General features: G+C 42.1%; 1 protein-coding gene across 1 annotated transcript in view; it reads right to left on the reverse strand.

Annotated features, from left to right (window-relative positions):
• Positions 1–17,190, reverse strand: part of ITK (IL2 inducible T cell kinase) — a 1,334,312-nt gene that overhangs the window by 18,867 nt on the left and 1,298,255 nt on the right. Inside the window, exon 16 of the mRNA XM_044069337.1 lies at positions 1,669–1,826. Within this exon, the coding sequence (XP_043925272.1) occupies positions 1,669–1,826 (158 nt within the window). The remainder of the gene's footprint in view (positions 1–1,668; positions 1,827–17,190) is intronic.

Genomic DNA, 17,190 nt, shown 5'->3' on the forward strand with positions numbered 1-17,190 from the left:
CCTACAGGTTACTGAGAGGTGATCTATGCCTAGCATATAAGGCATCCTCAGATCCAGCTCTGATGGATCTCTTGCACATCTGTAAGGCAAACAGTACCAGACAAAGTAGAGTCAAGGACCTGAACTTTGTCTGAAACATAAACAGAACCTGCTGGAGGAGCTAATTTGTGTCTCAAAGGATACCTGCGCTATGGAATAAGCTCCCCATCTACATGAAGCAAAGTTCATCCCTGACACTGTTCAAAAATAGCCTTTATTATTCGATGGAAAATTGCAAATTCACCCCCTGCAGGCCCCCATGATTTTGATGGACAAGAGATCGACAGTAAGTAAATTAATCTCCAACAAACACACCTCCACACCCTTGGCTACTTCTTTACTAGCATACCCCACCATATAGTTGTCCTAGGAACTCTGAGACAAAACTGGGTTGGGTTGCACAACTAGACCTGTAAAGACCCTGGTGGTCATTAACCTAGTATGAACCTATGAATTATATCCATTCACCTGTCCATCCATCCATCCACAACCCCTTTTTCCCATTTTTGCACATAGTGTTGTGGTGTCACTTCAACAGTGAATATCATCTACAGCCAAGGCTAATACCACTGGGTGGCTAGCCCTGGCTCGGTTGTTCTTTCATACCACACACACACACACACACACACACACACACACACACACACACACACACACACACACACACACACACACACACACACACACCTATGGCTAATTTAGACTGTCCAATCCATCTACTACATGTCTTTGGAATGTGGAAGGAAACCAGTGCATTCAGGAACCCATACAACCACAGGGCGGACATGCAGACTCCATACAGAAGGCATCCCAGCTGAGAATCAAACTGGACATCCTTTTGCTGTGAGGTGACAATGCTATCTACTGCACCACTGTGTTGACAATCTATGAACCTATATCATAGAACCAGAAATGCTGGCATACATGTAGAACTCAGGACACTTCCAACAGCATAGCAGTACAATCCCTGAAAATAGCATGACTGGCAACAGTGACCTTCTTGTGACTGATTAATAGCTTTGTTCTTGTCTGGCAGTATAAACCACTGCTCAGACACTGATGCTTACATGAAGCCACTTTTCACTAAGTATATCTCGGTCAGTTTAAATGTAGCTTCTTCTCTTGCCTGGCACTAAAATGTAGCTTTAGTCTCATGATTCTGTGGTATTTGACTTTAGAATCATCCAAGCACAAAATGCACTCAGTTTATAGACAGGGATAAAAACTACCTATGGAAATATATTATAGTGTATCTTGTCTATAAAAAGACTGTAATGTGTTCCACAGCCAAATGTGGTTCTGCTGAATAGTTAAGGGCTTGTACAACACTTTTTTGTCTTTGACTCTCTACATATGATTTTGTACATGGTTCTTAAGCTGAGCTTCTGAGGATAAGTTTTAGCAAACAAGCTCTCACTAGCTCATACAAATTCACCTAAGATTTGAGATTTTTTTTACACACATGATATAATGTTATTAAGGAATCTTCAATCCACATACTACCCTATCTAAGAATCTGATTCTGAGATACGCTCAGGATAGCACTACAATTAAAATACTATGTTGTTTTCATATTTCTTGATGACATTTTGAAATGTCTAACATTGATTTCCTATACATTGTACTTGCCTCTTTCCAGCACCAGTCCATAAGTTCATAGATTACATTTGATGCCAGCTTCGGTTTATAAAGTCTCACCCCTAAAGAAATATCATCAACAACTTCCATATTTGATCGGTTCTCATATGGCATTTTTCCTTCTGTGAATACTTCCCACATCAGCACACCTAAGTGAAACAAATAGAAAAAAAAATGCAGATTAAAATATAGGCTTCTCTTTTGACATTCAAAGATACAATCAATACATAACAATGGATAATAACCCTTTTGTGCAACTGAATAATGTAAGCCTAATGTTTGTCTTTCGGCTTTTCCCGGTTAGGGGTTGCCACAGCAGAACTCCGGTCCGCTAATGATTGGCAGTAGATTTTTATGGTGCCGAGTTGCCAGCCCGACACCCATCCTTCAGCAAAGGCATGCCCATTCACACATGTCTTTCGGATGCCACTCGACCGCGGGGAGGACATGCAGACTCCACACAGAAGGCACTCCAGCTGAGAATCGAACAGGAGAACCTCTTGCTGTGAGGCAACAACGCTACCACTGTATAATGTAAGCCTAATATCGAACGTAAAATAAAGGTATTGTTCATAGGTTGTTATTATTCTAATGACCACTAGGACCCTTTCAAGCCTAGCTGTGCTCCTCAGACCCATTTAGATCCCGAGTATCATGAGTATCTATATTTGGTGGGGCATGTTAGTAGGGAGGTAATTAAGCGATTTGTGTGTGCGTGGGTGACAGTTAAGATAATACTTTTCTTATTGATGGCTTCTCTTCATTGGGATATGACAGCCAGACTGGGGGTAAATTTATAATTTCTCATCCAGTTGTCAAGGTTTAATTTGAATAGGGTTAGGTTACTCCACTGGTGACGAATCTCTTGGTGAAGGTGGTCTCGCCGATCATGACTTCTTGGGTCCTGTCTGTGAGACAGGCGGCAATCCAGAGAGCTATTTAGGGATTTATGCCTAGCTCAGAGAGCTTGTTAGCAATGCCTGAGTTAGGTGTTGTATCAAATGACTTGTCCAGGTCAAGATATGCAATACGCACTGTTTCACTCTCATCCATTGCCTTGGTGATCCTGTCAAAGAAGTCTGCTAGGTTTAGTAGGCATGACCTTCCCTTAACCAAGCCAAATTGGGATGGGTCCAGTGTCTGTAGGTTGCTAATGTCTTTATCATTTCCATGATAAATGTGTTCATATCTGTCTCTCCAGAACATTCTGTTTGTGTCATAAGTGAAGTTTAGATTCCTAGATATAGTGCTTCTTGAACCGTTTATTTTGTGCATGTGTAACAGATCCATCAGGGCTGGGTCTGAGGAAGCCTTATAAGCTAGGCAATGATCTCCTCTCAGCGGCGTGTTGGAGACTGAATTCAGAGACAAAGCCTTTAGATTATTAGTGTAGGACAGGATATTCATTCTCTGAATTCTCCTGGTGAGAAACCTTTGTGGCATGCCAACTGTTGCAATTGTCTGGTTAGGTACATGCCAAAGGGGGTATTGTACTCAATGGCGGATCTGATAAGGGCTAAGTAGAATGGTATTATAACTTCATTGGATGTAGATGCCATACCCTTACCTATAAGCTGTGTGACGTAAAATGATTTTCTTACTATCTTAGCTACATGTTGGTCAAAGACCAGATTACTGTCTACATATGTTCCCAAATCCCCTACTATGGGGTTGGCTCTTAGGAGTATTTTATCAGTGGAATAATTAAATTGGTTTGACAACTTCTCAAAGGGAATTATAATGAATTTTTGGCATTACAGTTTAGGCCATGGCTTTGTCACCAGTCATTTGTCTGTGTCAGACACTCTAGACTCTAGTCTAGACTTAGACTCTAGCAAGAAGTTGGCATCTTTTATGGAACTTATAATAGCTTCCAGTTTACAGTCATCTGCAAAACTGGTGAGCCACAAGCCTTTAACTTTAGTATTGACTTCCAAGAAGTTAAGCCTCGCTGGTGCAGTGGTAGCATTGTCGCCTCACAGCAAGAGGCTCTCCCATTCGATTCTCAGCTGGAGTGCCTTCTTTGTGGAGTCTGCATGTCCTCCCCGCTATCGAGTGGCGTTTGAAAGACATGCGTGACTGGGCATGCCTTTGTTGAAGGTTGGGCGTTGGGCTGGCACCTCGGCACCATAAAATTCTACTGCCAATCATTAGCAGACCAGAGTTCCACTGTGGCGACCCCTAACAGGAAAAAGTCAAAAGAAAAACAACAACATTGACTTCCAAGAAGTATATGCCAAACAGGACTGGGCCCAGCACACAGCTCTAGGGTAATCTTCTGATGAATGATCTCTTGCTGGAGGTGGTTTCACCGATCATAACTTCTTGGGACCTACCTGTGAGAGATTCAGCAATCCAGTGAGATATATAGGGATTTATGCCTGGCTCAACAATACCTAAGTGGGGTATTGTATCAAATGCCTTGACCATATCAACGTATGCGGTATGGTTTTACCCTCATCTATTACTTTGGTGATCGTCTCAAAGAAGTCTACCAGATTAAGTAGGCATGGTCTTCCCTTAACAAAGCCAAACTGTATTGGGTTCAGTGTCTGTAGATTGCTCTTCTCTTTGTTTATCATTCTATGACAATTTGTTCTATGACTGTATATTAGGCTTGTTAGACTGATGAGTCTGTAGTTTCCTGTGTCCGGTGATGTTCTGCCCTTGCAGAGGGTAATACCTGTTGTGATCCTTCAATCACTTAGAACGTAGCCTGTTTTGAGGTTGTAGTTAAAGAGTAGCTCAAGTGGTCCTGATAGGTCATACTTTAGACTGTTCAAGAGGTAACTGGGGATGTTGTTGGGACCCATAGAGGTGGTGTTCTTAGCTTCAGTGAACACTGCTAGCACCTGGATCCTGCTAATAGTTGGGGGAAATATGTTGGAGCAGATTTCAAATGGAGGACCTTGGAGGAGTGGAAGGTGAAATGTGAGCTGGTTTTATCAGCCAGTATATTTGCTATGTCACCCTGACTGGTGAAAATTGTACCATTCACCACCAGTTCATCACACTGCTGTGTGTTACCTTTAGCCTTCCTGCTGGGCTATCCTGACTTTGTAGATGACCTTGATGGACTTAATTAGAACTTTTAATTTCTTGTTTAATTGTACAAAAGAGCACCTGTCATTAAGTGAGTTGCTCTTCCTGATTTTAGCCATGATTTTTTATATACCTGGTTTAGGTGAGGATTCCACCATTGGGGTTTATTTTTAGTGATTGTTTTGGGTTTACTTCTGCCCATTCACATGTTTGTATAGAGACGCTGTGAATAAGTTTGCATAGGTAGCTGTGGTCATGGGGTTGACAGCCTTGCATTTTGACAAAATATCACTTAATAGGATGTAGCTTACCATAGAATGTTATTGATTTAGATGGGTTTTCCAAGTTGATTTTCACTTCGAAGGAGATGGCTTTGTGTGCTTGTATGTGTGTATGGGGGGGGGGGTGCAACACCCTCTCATGTTGCTGAGTACTAGATCCAGTATGTTTAATCCTCTGGTTGGAGTGTTTACTATCCGTTCCAGGATGTTTGTGTTAATACAACCCAGGAATCATTATGTCTGTGAGCCTGAGGCAGTGTACATTTCCCAGTCTATAGAGGGAGAGTTAAATTCACTCATGGATAGGGTGTTTGGTTGGATGATGAGTGCCTCTAGTAGGTTTAGGTGAGAGTCGTGAGACTCTAGGAGCATAGATGGTGACCTGCAATTATCCATAATATGGTGGGGGACCTTGTCCATGGTGACTTGCATGTGGATGAGGTCCATTGTATCATCCTATTTAACTAACCCAGAGGTATGTTTTTTGGTAGCATAGATTGAGATATATCCACCTTTGGCCCCAGTCTGTGTTGTAGCTTTGCACTGCCAGAGTACTTTCTATGACTTTATCCAAGTCTTGGTCACAGCACAAATGTAGACATTTTCCAGAGTGAGCAGGGCTTAAAGGGTGTGAAGGTTTTTGTTTAGACTCCTAGCATTAAGCAGTGGCACCTTAAGGTTGGCTGGAGACTTTTTCACTATGTTGGTAGCTTTGTCTTTTTGACATTTCCTAGAAAAGGCTTTAAGGGGTTGAAGTTTTAGCCAATATCTGAAAGCCTGGGAAGGGTAGGTGTAGCCCATCCTTGACAAAGCCATGTGGTCTGTTGACTATGTCCTCCCATGCTGACAGATATTGGATCCCCTTGCACTACCACTAGAAACTATGTCAATTATTAAAATCAATCATTTTATGTTCATACTGTGGCATCATCCTTGGTGAAGGTGGAATGCTGCTCAATGCAGGGCTTGTACATATCTGTGACACATATTCCGATAAATCAATTATATCTATTTTCCTGTAGTCCAGTGAGCTGCATCTTTGGTCATTTACACCCACATGGACTATGACAGAATCATATTGGTGCCTGGGGTGCAGTGACTTGAGTGAGGGCATTATATTGTGGATCTTGACTCAAGATAGGCAACTAACCATTATCTTCTCCTTATCTAACATGGTGAGTGGGGCATCTGTGCTGCATAATGGAGTCCCCCATGGCAAGAGTATTAGGTAAAGTTTATGCTCATCTTACAGTCTTTGCTCATGGAGACCTTTGGGTGTAGGTTTATGTGAGATGTTTGGTGTTACTTTTGGTGTGTGTTTTAGTGATTGCTGAGGAGCAGTGCTGCCATTAGGCAGCCTTGGAGGTCTTTGAGATTTTGGAAGGGTTTGTTTAAGTGCCTCAGTATAAGACAATGTGTGTGTGTGTGTGTGTGTGTGTGTGTGTGTGTGTGTGTGTGTGTGTGTGTGTGTGTGTGTGTGTGTGTGTGTGTGTGTGTGTGTGTGTGTGTGTGTGTGTGTGTGTGTGTGTGTGTGTGTGTGTGTGCAGAATATGGGAGGGAAGTAGTGTGGGTATTCTTGACAAACTCATTTGCAAGTGATATTTTTGCCTCCAAGGAATTTGCATATTTACAGCTCTCACATATTATATTATTTTCTTTAATGATTAACTGATAGTCTGAGAACATGAGATAATTGCTATGTTGCCTTAGGATGCCCAACTCTACCAAGATGGCCACAGAAACATTAGAAAATTACATATCTATGTTGTATGGCACTGTAATAGAGTGGGATGTTTATGGTTAAGGATTGGGTTTTAACTGGGGTCGCCTAGGGTAGTTTCTGGTATTAAGGGCAAGATGTTATATAGTGCTAGGGTATGGGTGATGAGCAGCTCCATGCAAACTTGCCTATTTTATAGCAGAGAAAAATAGCATGAAAACTGATGCATATGCCCTCTAGCCAATAAACAACCACATTTTGAGCTCCCTGAAGTGCTTTCCAACTCAGAGAGAAGAGGTAAAACTTTCTGCCACAAAATGGATGATCCTTGGAAATTAGCTCTCAAGTGCAGAGTAAGCAACAAACAACTACTAAGTAACTAAGTTCCTGGCTAATTCACCCTTCTGCAAAATAGAACTCAAAAAACCGACAAACGAGAAAAAAATGATTTTTGCCCAAAAATAACTAAATGCTCTAAAAATTTGCAAAAACAGTAGTGATCACTGTATAAAGGAACTATAGGCGCAGCAAATCAAGAAAATATTCCCATCTTAGCCTGGATGGCTCAGGAAGTAGCTGAAACACTTGAAAAATGTTGCTGAGCTCTGTGGAAGTGAGCACAGAACCTTGCCAACTCTCCTACTTTATAGCTGAGAAAAAAAACAAGCTTGGTATTTTACAGTTCTGTCCAGGAAGGATGTTGTGAATTACAACTACAGTGGGACAGTGAGTTGGTGAACACACTTACTTGCACTTCATTCTTAATGAAGCTTCAATCTAAATAAAGAAATGAAAGTGCTTACAAACTCCTCAGATCAAGTAGTTTATTTTGGAGAGTCTTAGTTTTACTTCTCTTTTTTAGTGTTGAAACTGTTTTAGATCCTTTTTCTGTGCATCAGTTTTGCTATATCTTCTGGCTCAGTACAGGTACCTAAGCAACAGAGACCTCCAAAGCAGACATCCAAGCAAATGCTACCTCAAAACAAAACACACACAACACATAACCCACAAAGTCAGTGTGCCAAGCAACCACAGCCCTTAAGGCTGAATAACACACCTGATACTCTTGTTATAGGTGACTCTATTGTCAGACACACTGACGTCCCGCTCACCAGGCTGAATAAAGAGAAGGTCACGGTGAGCTGCCTGTCGGGTGCTAGGATCCGACACATAATGCAAGCACTCAGGTCACTCCAAAGCAAATACAAATATGACTCAGTCATTGTACATGCTGGTGTGAAAGACCTGAGACGTACATCCCTGGACTACATGAAAAGAGACATAGAGGAGCTCTCTGATCATGTAGCCCAGGCTGGTATGACCCTGACCTTGAGCAGCATCTTACCCTCACCTAGAATGATGCCACAGTACAAAGACAAAATGATCGATTTTAACAATTGGCTAAAATTTTGGTGTCATTCAAAGGGGATCCAGTGTCTGTCAGTCTGGGATGACATGCTCGACAAGCCACGTTGCTTCGCTAGGGACAGCTTGCACCTGTCACCACTGGGCTTTCGGATATTGGCAAAGGCTCTTGTCACCCTCATAGTGCCTTTTTTAGGCAAGGCTCAAAAGTCAAACCCACCCCCATAGACAGCACAAGGAACAAGAAACTAAGGGTAATGCTGCTAAATGCCAGAAGTCTTAACCTCAAGATGCACGCACTCAAAGCTCTCCTCAGTATGGAGAACATCGATATATGTGCAGTGACAGAAACCTAGTTCAAGGCTCCAGAGAGCACCCCAGCACTACCAGGCTATACCTCATATCATGCTTTTCGGCCCCAAAACCCGGACCGAACCACAAAAGGAGGGGGAGTTTCCATATTTATCAAGGATATCCACACCTCCAGGTTAGTGGCATTGCACGAAGCATCGGAGACCATCCATGTGCAACTAACAGTGGGCAAGACTGCTTTTCAGTTTATAGCATCCTACAGACCACCCTCTCAAAGTCAGGAATCCCATTCGGCTTTCCTGAAAACATTGGAGAACATGAAGATCTCTCCGAACACCATTATATTGGGCGACTTCAGCTACCCAAACATTGACTGGGAGCACTACTCAAGCCCCAGCACCTTAGCCCAAAGATTCCTGGAAATTATAAACTCAAATGCTATGGAACAACTAGTCACCACTCCCACAAGAGGGGACAACATACTAGACCTGATCATTACCAACATGGGGACTCTATGCTCCACACCAGAAGTATATCCCTCATTGGTAAGATCAGACCATAAATTAATTTCACTGGATATCCACATCCCGACCCCACCCCCAGCCCAGAAAACCACAGTGAAAAACTTCTCAAAAGCAAACTTCTCACTTCTCAAAACTGAAGTGAAATCTTTCAAGGCCCCTGGGCCAGTGGAAACTACAGCCCAAACTGCAGAATCCTATATAAATGCATTCTACGGACATCTCCAGGAATGCATGGATCATGCTATCCCAAACAAAACCAAGACCCAATCATCCAAAGGCAGGCGTCCAGTATGGTGACCCCTGCCATAAATAGACTGTACAACAGAAGGAGGAAGTTACTACATGATAGAGCAAAATCCCTAATAGGGAAGGCATCTCTGATCAGTACTAGCAAAAAATTACGATCCCTCATAAAATCCTCCAAGGCCAGCTTCGAGAGAAAAATTGCACAGGACACCAAAGACAATCATAAGGCTTTTTTCAGTTATGTTAGAAACCTGGGATGCAACTCCCAGACTTGTTCTGAGTTGATTCTAAATGACAAAAAATACACTGAACCCACAGACATCGCCAATATCCTGGCAGACAGGTTCAGTGCAAACTTCTCCCCCCCCCCAAAAGAGCAAGTATCTATCCCGGCAGAGGGCTGCCTCCCAAACATCTCAGATGCTCAGGTGAAGGCTGCCCTCTCCAAAGCAAAAAACACTGCTTCCATGGGACCAGATGGCGTCCCAGGTTGCGTCCTACATGAACTACAAGAGGAACTAATCCCTCAAATAAAACAGCTATACAATCTCAGCCTCACTACGGGATATGTGCCCACAGAATGGCATACAGCAACAGTGGTCCCTCTCCACAAAGGTGGAGCCTCTACGGACCCTGGAAACTAGCTTAGTCTGCAAGGCTATGGAGAGGATCATCATGGAGCTCATAAACAAAGACATTGGGGTCCTACAGACACTAGATCCTACCCAGTTCGGCTTTGTCAAGGGCAGATCCTGCCTTTTGAACCTGGTTGACTTCTTTGAAACAGTCACCAAAGCCATAGATGAAGGGAAGGTAGTCCACACAGCCTATCTGGACCTTGCAAAGGCATTTGACACAATACCCCACTCGGGCATCATAGATAAGCTATCCAGCTTAAATATAAACCCCTATGTCACAAGATGGGTCGCAAACTGGCTCAAAGACAGAACCCACAGAGTGAGAGTTGCTGGAGCCATGTCAGACTCAAAACCGGTCACAAGTGGCATCCCACAGGGTTCTGTCCTGGGACCACTCTTGTTCGGTATATACTTTTCCGAGGTACAGGCAAACAAGGGAGGACTATGGCTCACCAAGTTTGCAGACGACTGCAAACTGGGCGCCATAATCAACTCTCCAGCTGACACAAACATCCTTCAAAAAGGTCTCACAGAGACAGATAACTGGCGCCAGCACCATGGTTTAAAGCTAAATGCCCAAAAATGTATAGTCATACCCTTTGGCAAAAACAATGTGCCCACAAATTACCACATAGGCGGAAACCCATTAAGTACAGAGAAAGTTATTAGGGACCTGGGGACCCAAGTTGATAGCAATCTCTCCTTTGAAAACCACATTGCCAAAGTGGTTAGAAAGACCTTCTACATAGCCCAACTCATCACGAAGGGTTTCACATCTAGATCAAGAGAGGTAATCGTGCCCCTTTATTCATCCCTCATCAGGCCCATCATAGAATACAATGCCCCTTTTGGGATGTACCTTACCCGACACCTGCAGCAATTAGAAAGACCCCAAAAGTATCTCACCAAGAGGATCAAGGGTCTCAAACAGATGCCATATGCTGCTCGGTTAAAAAAACTCCAGCTCTACTCAGTTGCATACCGCCTTCTTCGAGGCGATCTATGCCTGACATACAAAGCTATGTCAAATCCAGAATTATTGGACATGCTCCACCTCAGTAAATCTAAATCCCTTAGAGCCACACACTCGAGGGACTTGAACCTCAGCACAGAAATAAATAGAACTTGCTGGAGGGACAGGTTCATAACCCAGAGGCTCCCTTCGCTCTGGAATAGAATTCCAGTTCATGTGAGTCAGAGCACCTCACTGAATCTCTTCAAGAAGAATCTCGGTAAGTGGATGGAGGATCGTAGGTTTATCCCAGGGATTACTCCCGTGTCACTATTAGACAGAGGCACAGTAAACTAAACCTTAAAAAGGGCACAGTATACTCAAATCAAGGGGTGACGTAAGCCATACAGAATCGGGCTAGGCTTATAATTGCCCCAGGGCAGATAGCCTAGTATGAACCTATGAACCTATGAACCTTCATTAACAATGAGCTTTACTTACAATTTATAATTGCCTTTGAGGTTTTTAGACATAGCTAAATAATGCTTTGTGGTTTTCTTAGCCTGGGGCTAGAAATTTACCTCAAATATGGCTTTGGTAGACCTTATTTGTCCTTAGAATTGTTTGTTTAGTTTGATGAGAGTGCTTTTATCCAGCTGTGTGCTACACATCCTAATTTTTGCCATGATTTTCTTCCTTCTGTTATACAGCCTACTGATGTTGTGATTCCACCAGGATGGCTTGTTTTTGAGTTTGTTCTTTACTTATCCCTGGTGGGTACAGCTGTTTATATGCAGCTATTAACATGCTTGTATAGGGTTTCTGTGAACAGTTCTGCATAGGCAGTAGTGTTTTCAGGGTTTATGGGGGCTTGAAATTTTGCCAGGTTATCACTTAATAGTAGGAAGCTAGCCTTAGAGTAATTCCTGAAACTTCCAGGGTTAGTTGGATTTCTGGGTTTTATTTTTACTTCAAAAGGAGCTTGTTTTGTGTTCTGACCTTATCAGAGAGGACATTACAGTAGGGGGTGTGCAGCACTCTCCATATTAGTGAGGACCAGATCCAGTATGTTTGCACCCCTGGTTGGTGTTTGACAATCAGGTCCAGGGAATCTGTATTTAGAAAATCCAGGAATCTTTGTGTCAGTCCTTTTGGTGTCATATAGGATTTGCAATTAACATTGGGGTAATTAATGTTGCTCATGAATATCATATTGGGTTTGGTGACGAGTGCTTCCAGTAAGCTTAAATACATGTTATGGGTTTCCAGGGACATAGAAGGTGACCTATAGCTTGCAAGGAAGTGTTATGAGATTTTGCCGATTATGATTTGAACATGCAGAAACTCAAGTACATCATCCTGTTTGACCGGCCTTGAGGTATATTTATTTTACTTCTACCTTTAATCCCTGTCTGTGTAGTAGCTGGTCTAAATGTGTGGAAGGCATTGCAGCCTTTCACTGCTGGTGTGTTCTCCATGGCTTTAAACCATGTTTCAGTAACTGCACAGACGTCAGCACTTTCTAGGGTGAGGAGAGCTTGAAGGGAGTGGAGTTTCTTGTTTAGACTTCTAGCAATGAGCAGTTAACACCTTTAGATTTTCTTGGTTTTCATTTGCTATGTTGAAAGTACTTTCAATGTGGCCTTGCTTAAAAAAAGGCAGTATGGAGGAGGATAATATTTTGAAAGTGTATAGGGGAGAGGCACAGACCATCACTGGCAAAGCAACATGGTCTATTGCCATCTCCTTCCATGCTCACAGATATTGCACCCCCTTAAAATGATACCAGAAACTAAGCCAATTATTAAAGTTAGTCATCTTCTGATCATATTGTGCCATCATCCTTGGAGAATGTAAACTGCTGCTCTATGCTAGGCTCATACCAGCCTATGACACACATTCCAAGAGCTCCACAATGTCTCTCTTAATATAATCTGTGGATGTATGTCTCAGGTCATTTACACACAAATGGACTTGGATTGACTCACACTGGTACTTGTGGTCCAATGACCTGAGTGCATGTTATATGTGACAGATCCTGCCCCCTGATAAGCAACTGACTGTGATTGTCTCCCTACTCTTTCTAGTGAAAGAAATCTCAGTATGTCTCATAATTGAGTTTCCAGTGACCAGAATATTGGTTTGTGTGGTGGCTTGCCTTATGGTCTTAGAAGTAGATGCTCCATTAGATGTGAATGTATGTGTTGATATGGGTGTTGTTTTGAAAGACTGCATTCGGGGATGATGAGGGCATTTTGTTATGTGTTCTTTGTCTACAAGATCTTTGGAGTTTAGAAAGGTTACATTTAAGTGCCTTAGCATATATGGGTCTATGGGTCTGCTTTGTATTGTGTGTCATGGGTGCTGCATGTATACTTATGACAACTTGATTGATAGTAGGAGTGCTTTTATGTGAGAACTTTCCCTCCAGTGACATTTTGTAAATACATCTCTGATATACATTATTGGTTTGTTTCAGAATTAGCTGGTTGTCAGTAAACTTGAGGCAATCCATAAATTCTTCTAATGTATCATATATCAAGGGCAGATACAATTTTGATGAAATTCTGTCCATTTTTATTAAGAATATGTTTTTTATTAAATCTGGAATAGATTTATTGCTTTCATGTAAAACTGTTTTAAGTTTATTGTTAGGAAAGAACCTTAAATGGTTTAAGTGAACCTATATGAATTTGAAATCTTATAATTTTAAAATGAATTTGGTAAATACAAATTTATATATAAATGATGACAGATATTACTGTTTTTCTTCAATTACCTTTTTGTTGTACAGCAGCTCTGAAGAGCAAAAACATGCCTACTAGAAAAGGAAGTGAAAAGATGACTTGGGCATTTTCTTTGGGATGTTAAGCTTCTTATATGAGGAACTTAAATGGCATGAAGTGCCATTATCTATCAACGAAAAACAGAGGGTGCATTTGGGAGAAGCTAGAAAAATACCTTAATCACTGTCTTATTAAAAATAAACACCTTTATTGAATTATAGGTTCATAGGTGTGTACTAGGCTAATGGCCCTGGAGCCTTTACAAGCCTAGCCCATAGGATTACCCTGGCATCGTGCCACCCGACCTTAGTTCCCAGTGCCTCTGTCAAGTAGAGCCACTGGAGTGATCCCCGGGGTGAATTTTCTATTTACCATCCACTCATCAAGATTTCTCTTGAATAGGGCCAGTGAGGCACTCCACTTGACATGTATGGGAAGTCTATTCCATAGCATGGGCAGTCTCTGGGTTATGAACCTGTCCCTCCAGCTTGTTCTGTTGATTGTGGTAAAGAGGTTGAGGTCTCTGGAGCATGTAGTGCAGAGGGATTGGGATTTCTTAGATGTAGCATTTTTAACAGAGCTGGGGTCAGACATGGCTTGGTAACTCAAGCAGAGATCACCTCTAAGTAAGCGATATGAGACAGAGAATAGTTGGGGCTTTTTGAGTCTGCTCATATAGGACAAGTGTTTAAGGCCTAAGATCCTCTTTGTGAGGTATTTTTGCGGCTTCTCCAGTTGTTGTAGGTGTCTAGTGAGGTACATGCCAAATGGGGCATTGTACTCGATGATTGGCCTAATGAGAGAAGAGTGGAGGGAGACAATGATCGCTTTCCTCCTGGATGCAAAACCCTTAGTAATGAGATGTTCCACATAGAAGGACTTTCTGACCACAGTGACAATGTGGTGGTCAAAAGAGAGGTTGATGTTAGTCTGTGTTCCCAGATCTCTTATGATGCCTTCTGTGTTCAATGGACTACCATCGATGTGGTAATTCATGGGAACCGGGTTTTTCTCAAAGGGGATGATGACACATTTTTTGACATTGAGTTTAAAGCCATGGTTCTGACACCAGTCATTGGTCTCAGTGAGGCTTTTCTGTAGGATGTCAACATTACTTGGGGAGTTAATTATTGCAATCGTCTGCGAACTTTGTCAGCCAGAGTCCCTTAGTGTTGGCCTGAACTTCAGAGAAGTAGATACCAAACAGGAGAGGACCCAGGACGGAACCCTGTGGGACTCCACTCATGACTGGTCGACAGTATGCCTTGGAGTCAGCTACTTTCACACTGTGGGTTCTATCTGTGAGCCAGTTTGCAACTCACCTAGTGATATAGGGGTTGATGCCTAGCTTAGTGAGTTTTTCTATGATTCCTGAGTGGGGAATGGTATCAAAGGCCTTGGCCAGATCAAGGTAGGCTGTATGACCCACCTTACCTTCATCTACAGCTCTGGTGACTGACTCAAAGAAACCAACTAGGTTGAGCAGGCATGATCTACCCTTCACAAAACCAAATTGTGTGGGATCCAGAGTTTGGAGGTTCCCTATATCTTTGTTTATTAGGTCCATGATGATGCGTTCCATAGCTTTGCATATCAGACTTGTCAGGCTAATGGGATGTTAGTTCCCAGGGTCTGTAGTCGCTCCTCCTTTGTGGAGAGGGATGACTGAAGCAGTGCGCCATTCTGTAGGGACAAAGCCTGAGGTGAAGCTGTGATTGAACAGGGCACACAGTTGAGGTGCCAGTTCACTCTGTAGTTCATGTAGCACACAGCCAGGGATATTGTCAGGTCCCATAAAAGCTGTATTCTTGGCCTTGGACAGTGCTCTTTTAACCTGTGCAGCAGTAATACTGGGTGACTGGCATTCTACTGGTATTGTGATTGGTCCTTTGGTGGGGGAGAATCTGTCAGCCAGTATATTGGCAATATCTGTTGGCTTGGTATAGGAGGTGCCATTGTGCAACAGCTCCGAGCAAATCTGGGTATTGCTGTGGAGATTCTTTACATAATTATAGAAGGCCTTGTGGTTGTCTTTACTATCTGCAACAATTCTATTTTCATAGCTAGCTTTAGAGGATTTGATGAGGGATCTCAACTTTTTGTTGAGGCTGCTGAGGGAGTTTTTCCAGTCTTGGGATTCACCTTATTTCTCATCAGTTTCCTCCTACTGTTGTAGAGTTTGTTTATGGCAGGGGACCACCAGATTGGCTTCCTTTTTTTTGGAGGAGAGCGTCTTGGTTCTATTGGGTATGGCGAGATCCATGCATTTCTGTACGTCTTCGTACAGGGCATTAGTGTATGATTCAGCGGTCATGCAGCTGTTTTCCAATTGCATGGGTGCTGTGAAGTTAGCCACCTCTGTTTTTAGGAGCCCAAAGTTAGCTTTGGAGAAGTTTTTAATTGTGGTTACCTTTGCAGGGTGGGGGTGGGATGGATGTGGATTTACAAGGTGATTAGTTTGTGGTTGGATCTAACCAGGAAGGAGTTGACTATTGGTACAGAGCAACTGTCACCCATGTTAGTAATGACCAGGTCAAGGATGTTGCTACCTCTAGTGGGGGTAAAAATGAGCTGGTCCAGGGCATTGGAATTAATGAATTCTAGGAAACGTTGGGCAAGTGTATTAGTACATGAGTAGTTTTCCCAGTTAATGGAGGGTAGCTGAAGTCAGTTATGATATAGGCAAACTTACATTTATATAAAAGTAATCAAACCATATTGACAAGTTAACATTTACAAACATTATACATCACATATATTGTTCTATATAATATAATCAAACCAACATTACATAAATTGTTCAGTTCCTGCTTTCTCTTTAACCTCATTCCTCCTCAAAACATTTTTCTGCATTTATTGATCCAACAATTTCCATTTGTTTCTATGTAATTTACTCCTACTCTTTTCTAAAGATCCCACTTCCTGTTCTTTTATCTCTGTTACAATAGTAATTGTTTTTTTTGGCAACCACCAGAATTAAACTTAACAAGGTCTTTCCAATTCAGATACTGTATTCAGCTCAAAAAAATAATTTCCTTAGTTGCACTCATTTGCTCGCCTAGCACCCTGTAAGGAATTTTAAAGTATGCCAACTCATTGTACTATAAACACATATTCTCCCAGGTACCTCTTTCTTTCCCACTACACTTCGAACATTTGGCATCTACTTGAGGAAACATTCTTTGGAGTCTGCTGGGGACATAAAATATATATGTAAACACTTCCAGACAAAAATCATACCTCTTCTAGACTTTGTTACATATTTGGGAGCCATACATAAACCTCCTTGTTCTGTTTGTAAGGATCAGCTTATCGCACTTGACTCTTGCCCTCTTTCCATCCCAGATAAGATTGTTCAACTCTTTATTAATTACTACCCACTACTCCTCTGGTTGACAAAAATATGCCTGACCTGTGTATAAAACTAAAGGGTCTAAAACATTGTTATTGTTTCTGTTGCTATCCATATCTATGGGCAAGAGCTTCCAGTTTCTCATTTTTTTATCATTTTTTTGTTCAGTCTCTTTTTACATATCCTTAGTTTCCATAACAGCATCCATTTTTAACTCATACTGCTAAATACGTCTAAATACTTAATTTTATCATGTTTCCATACATATAGGTATTGCTGAACCAAGTGATGTGTG

This window comes from Protopterus annectens, chromosome 4.part0 (genome assembly GCF_019279795.1).
Source record: "Protopterus annectens isolate FY-2018-M chromosome 4.part0, PAN1.0, whole genome shotgun sequence".
Lineage (NCBI taxonomy): Eukaryota > Metazoa > Chordata > Ceratodontiformes > Protopteridae > Protopterus > Protopterus annectens.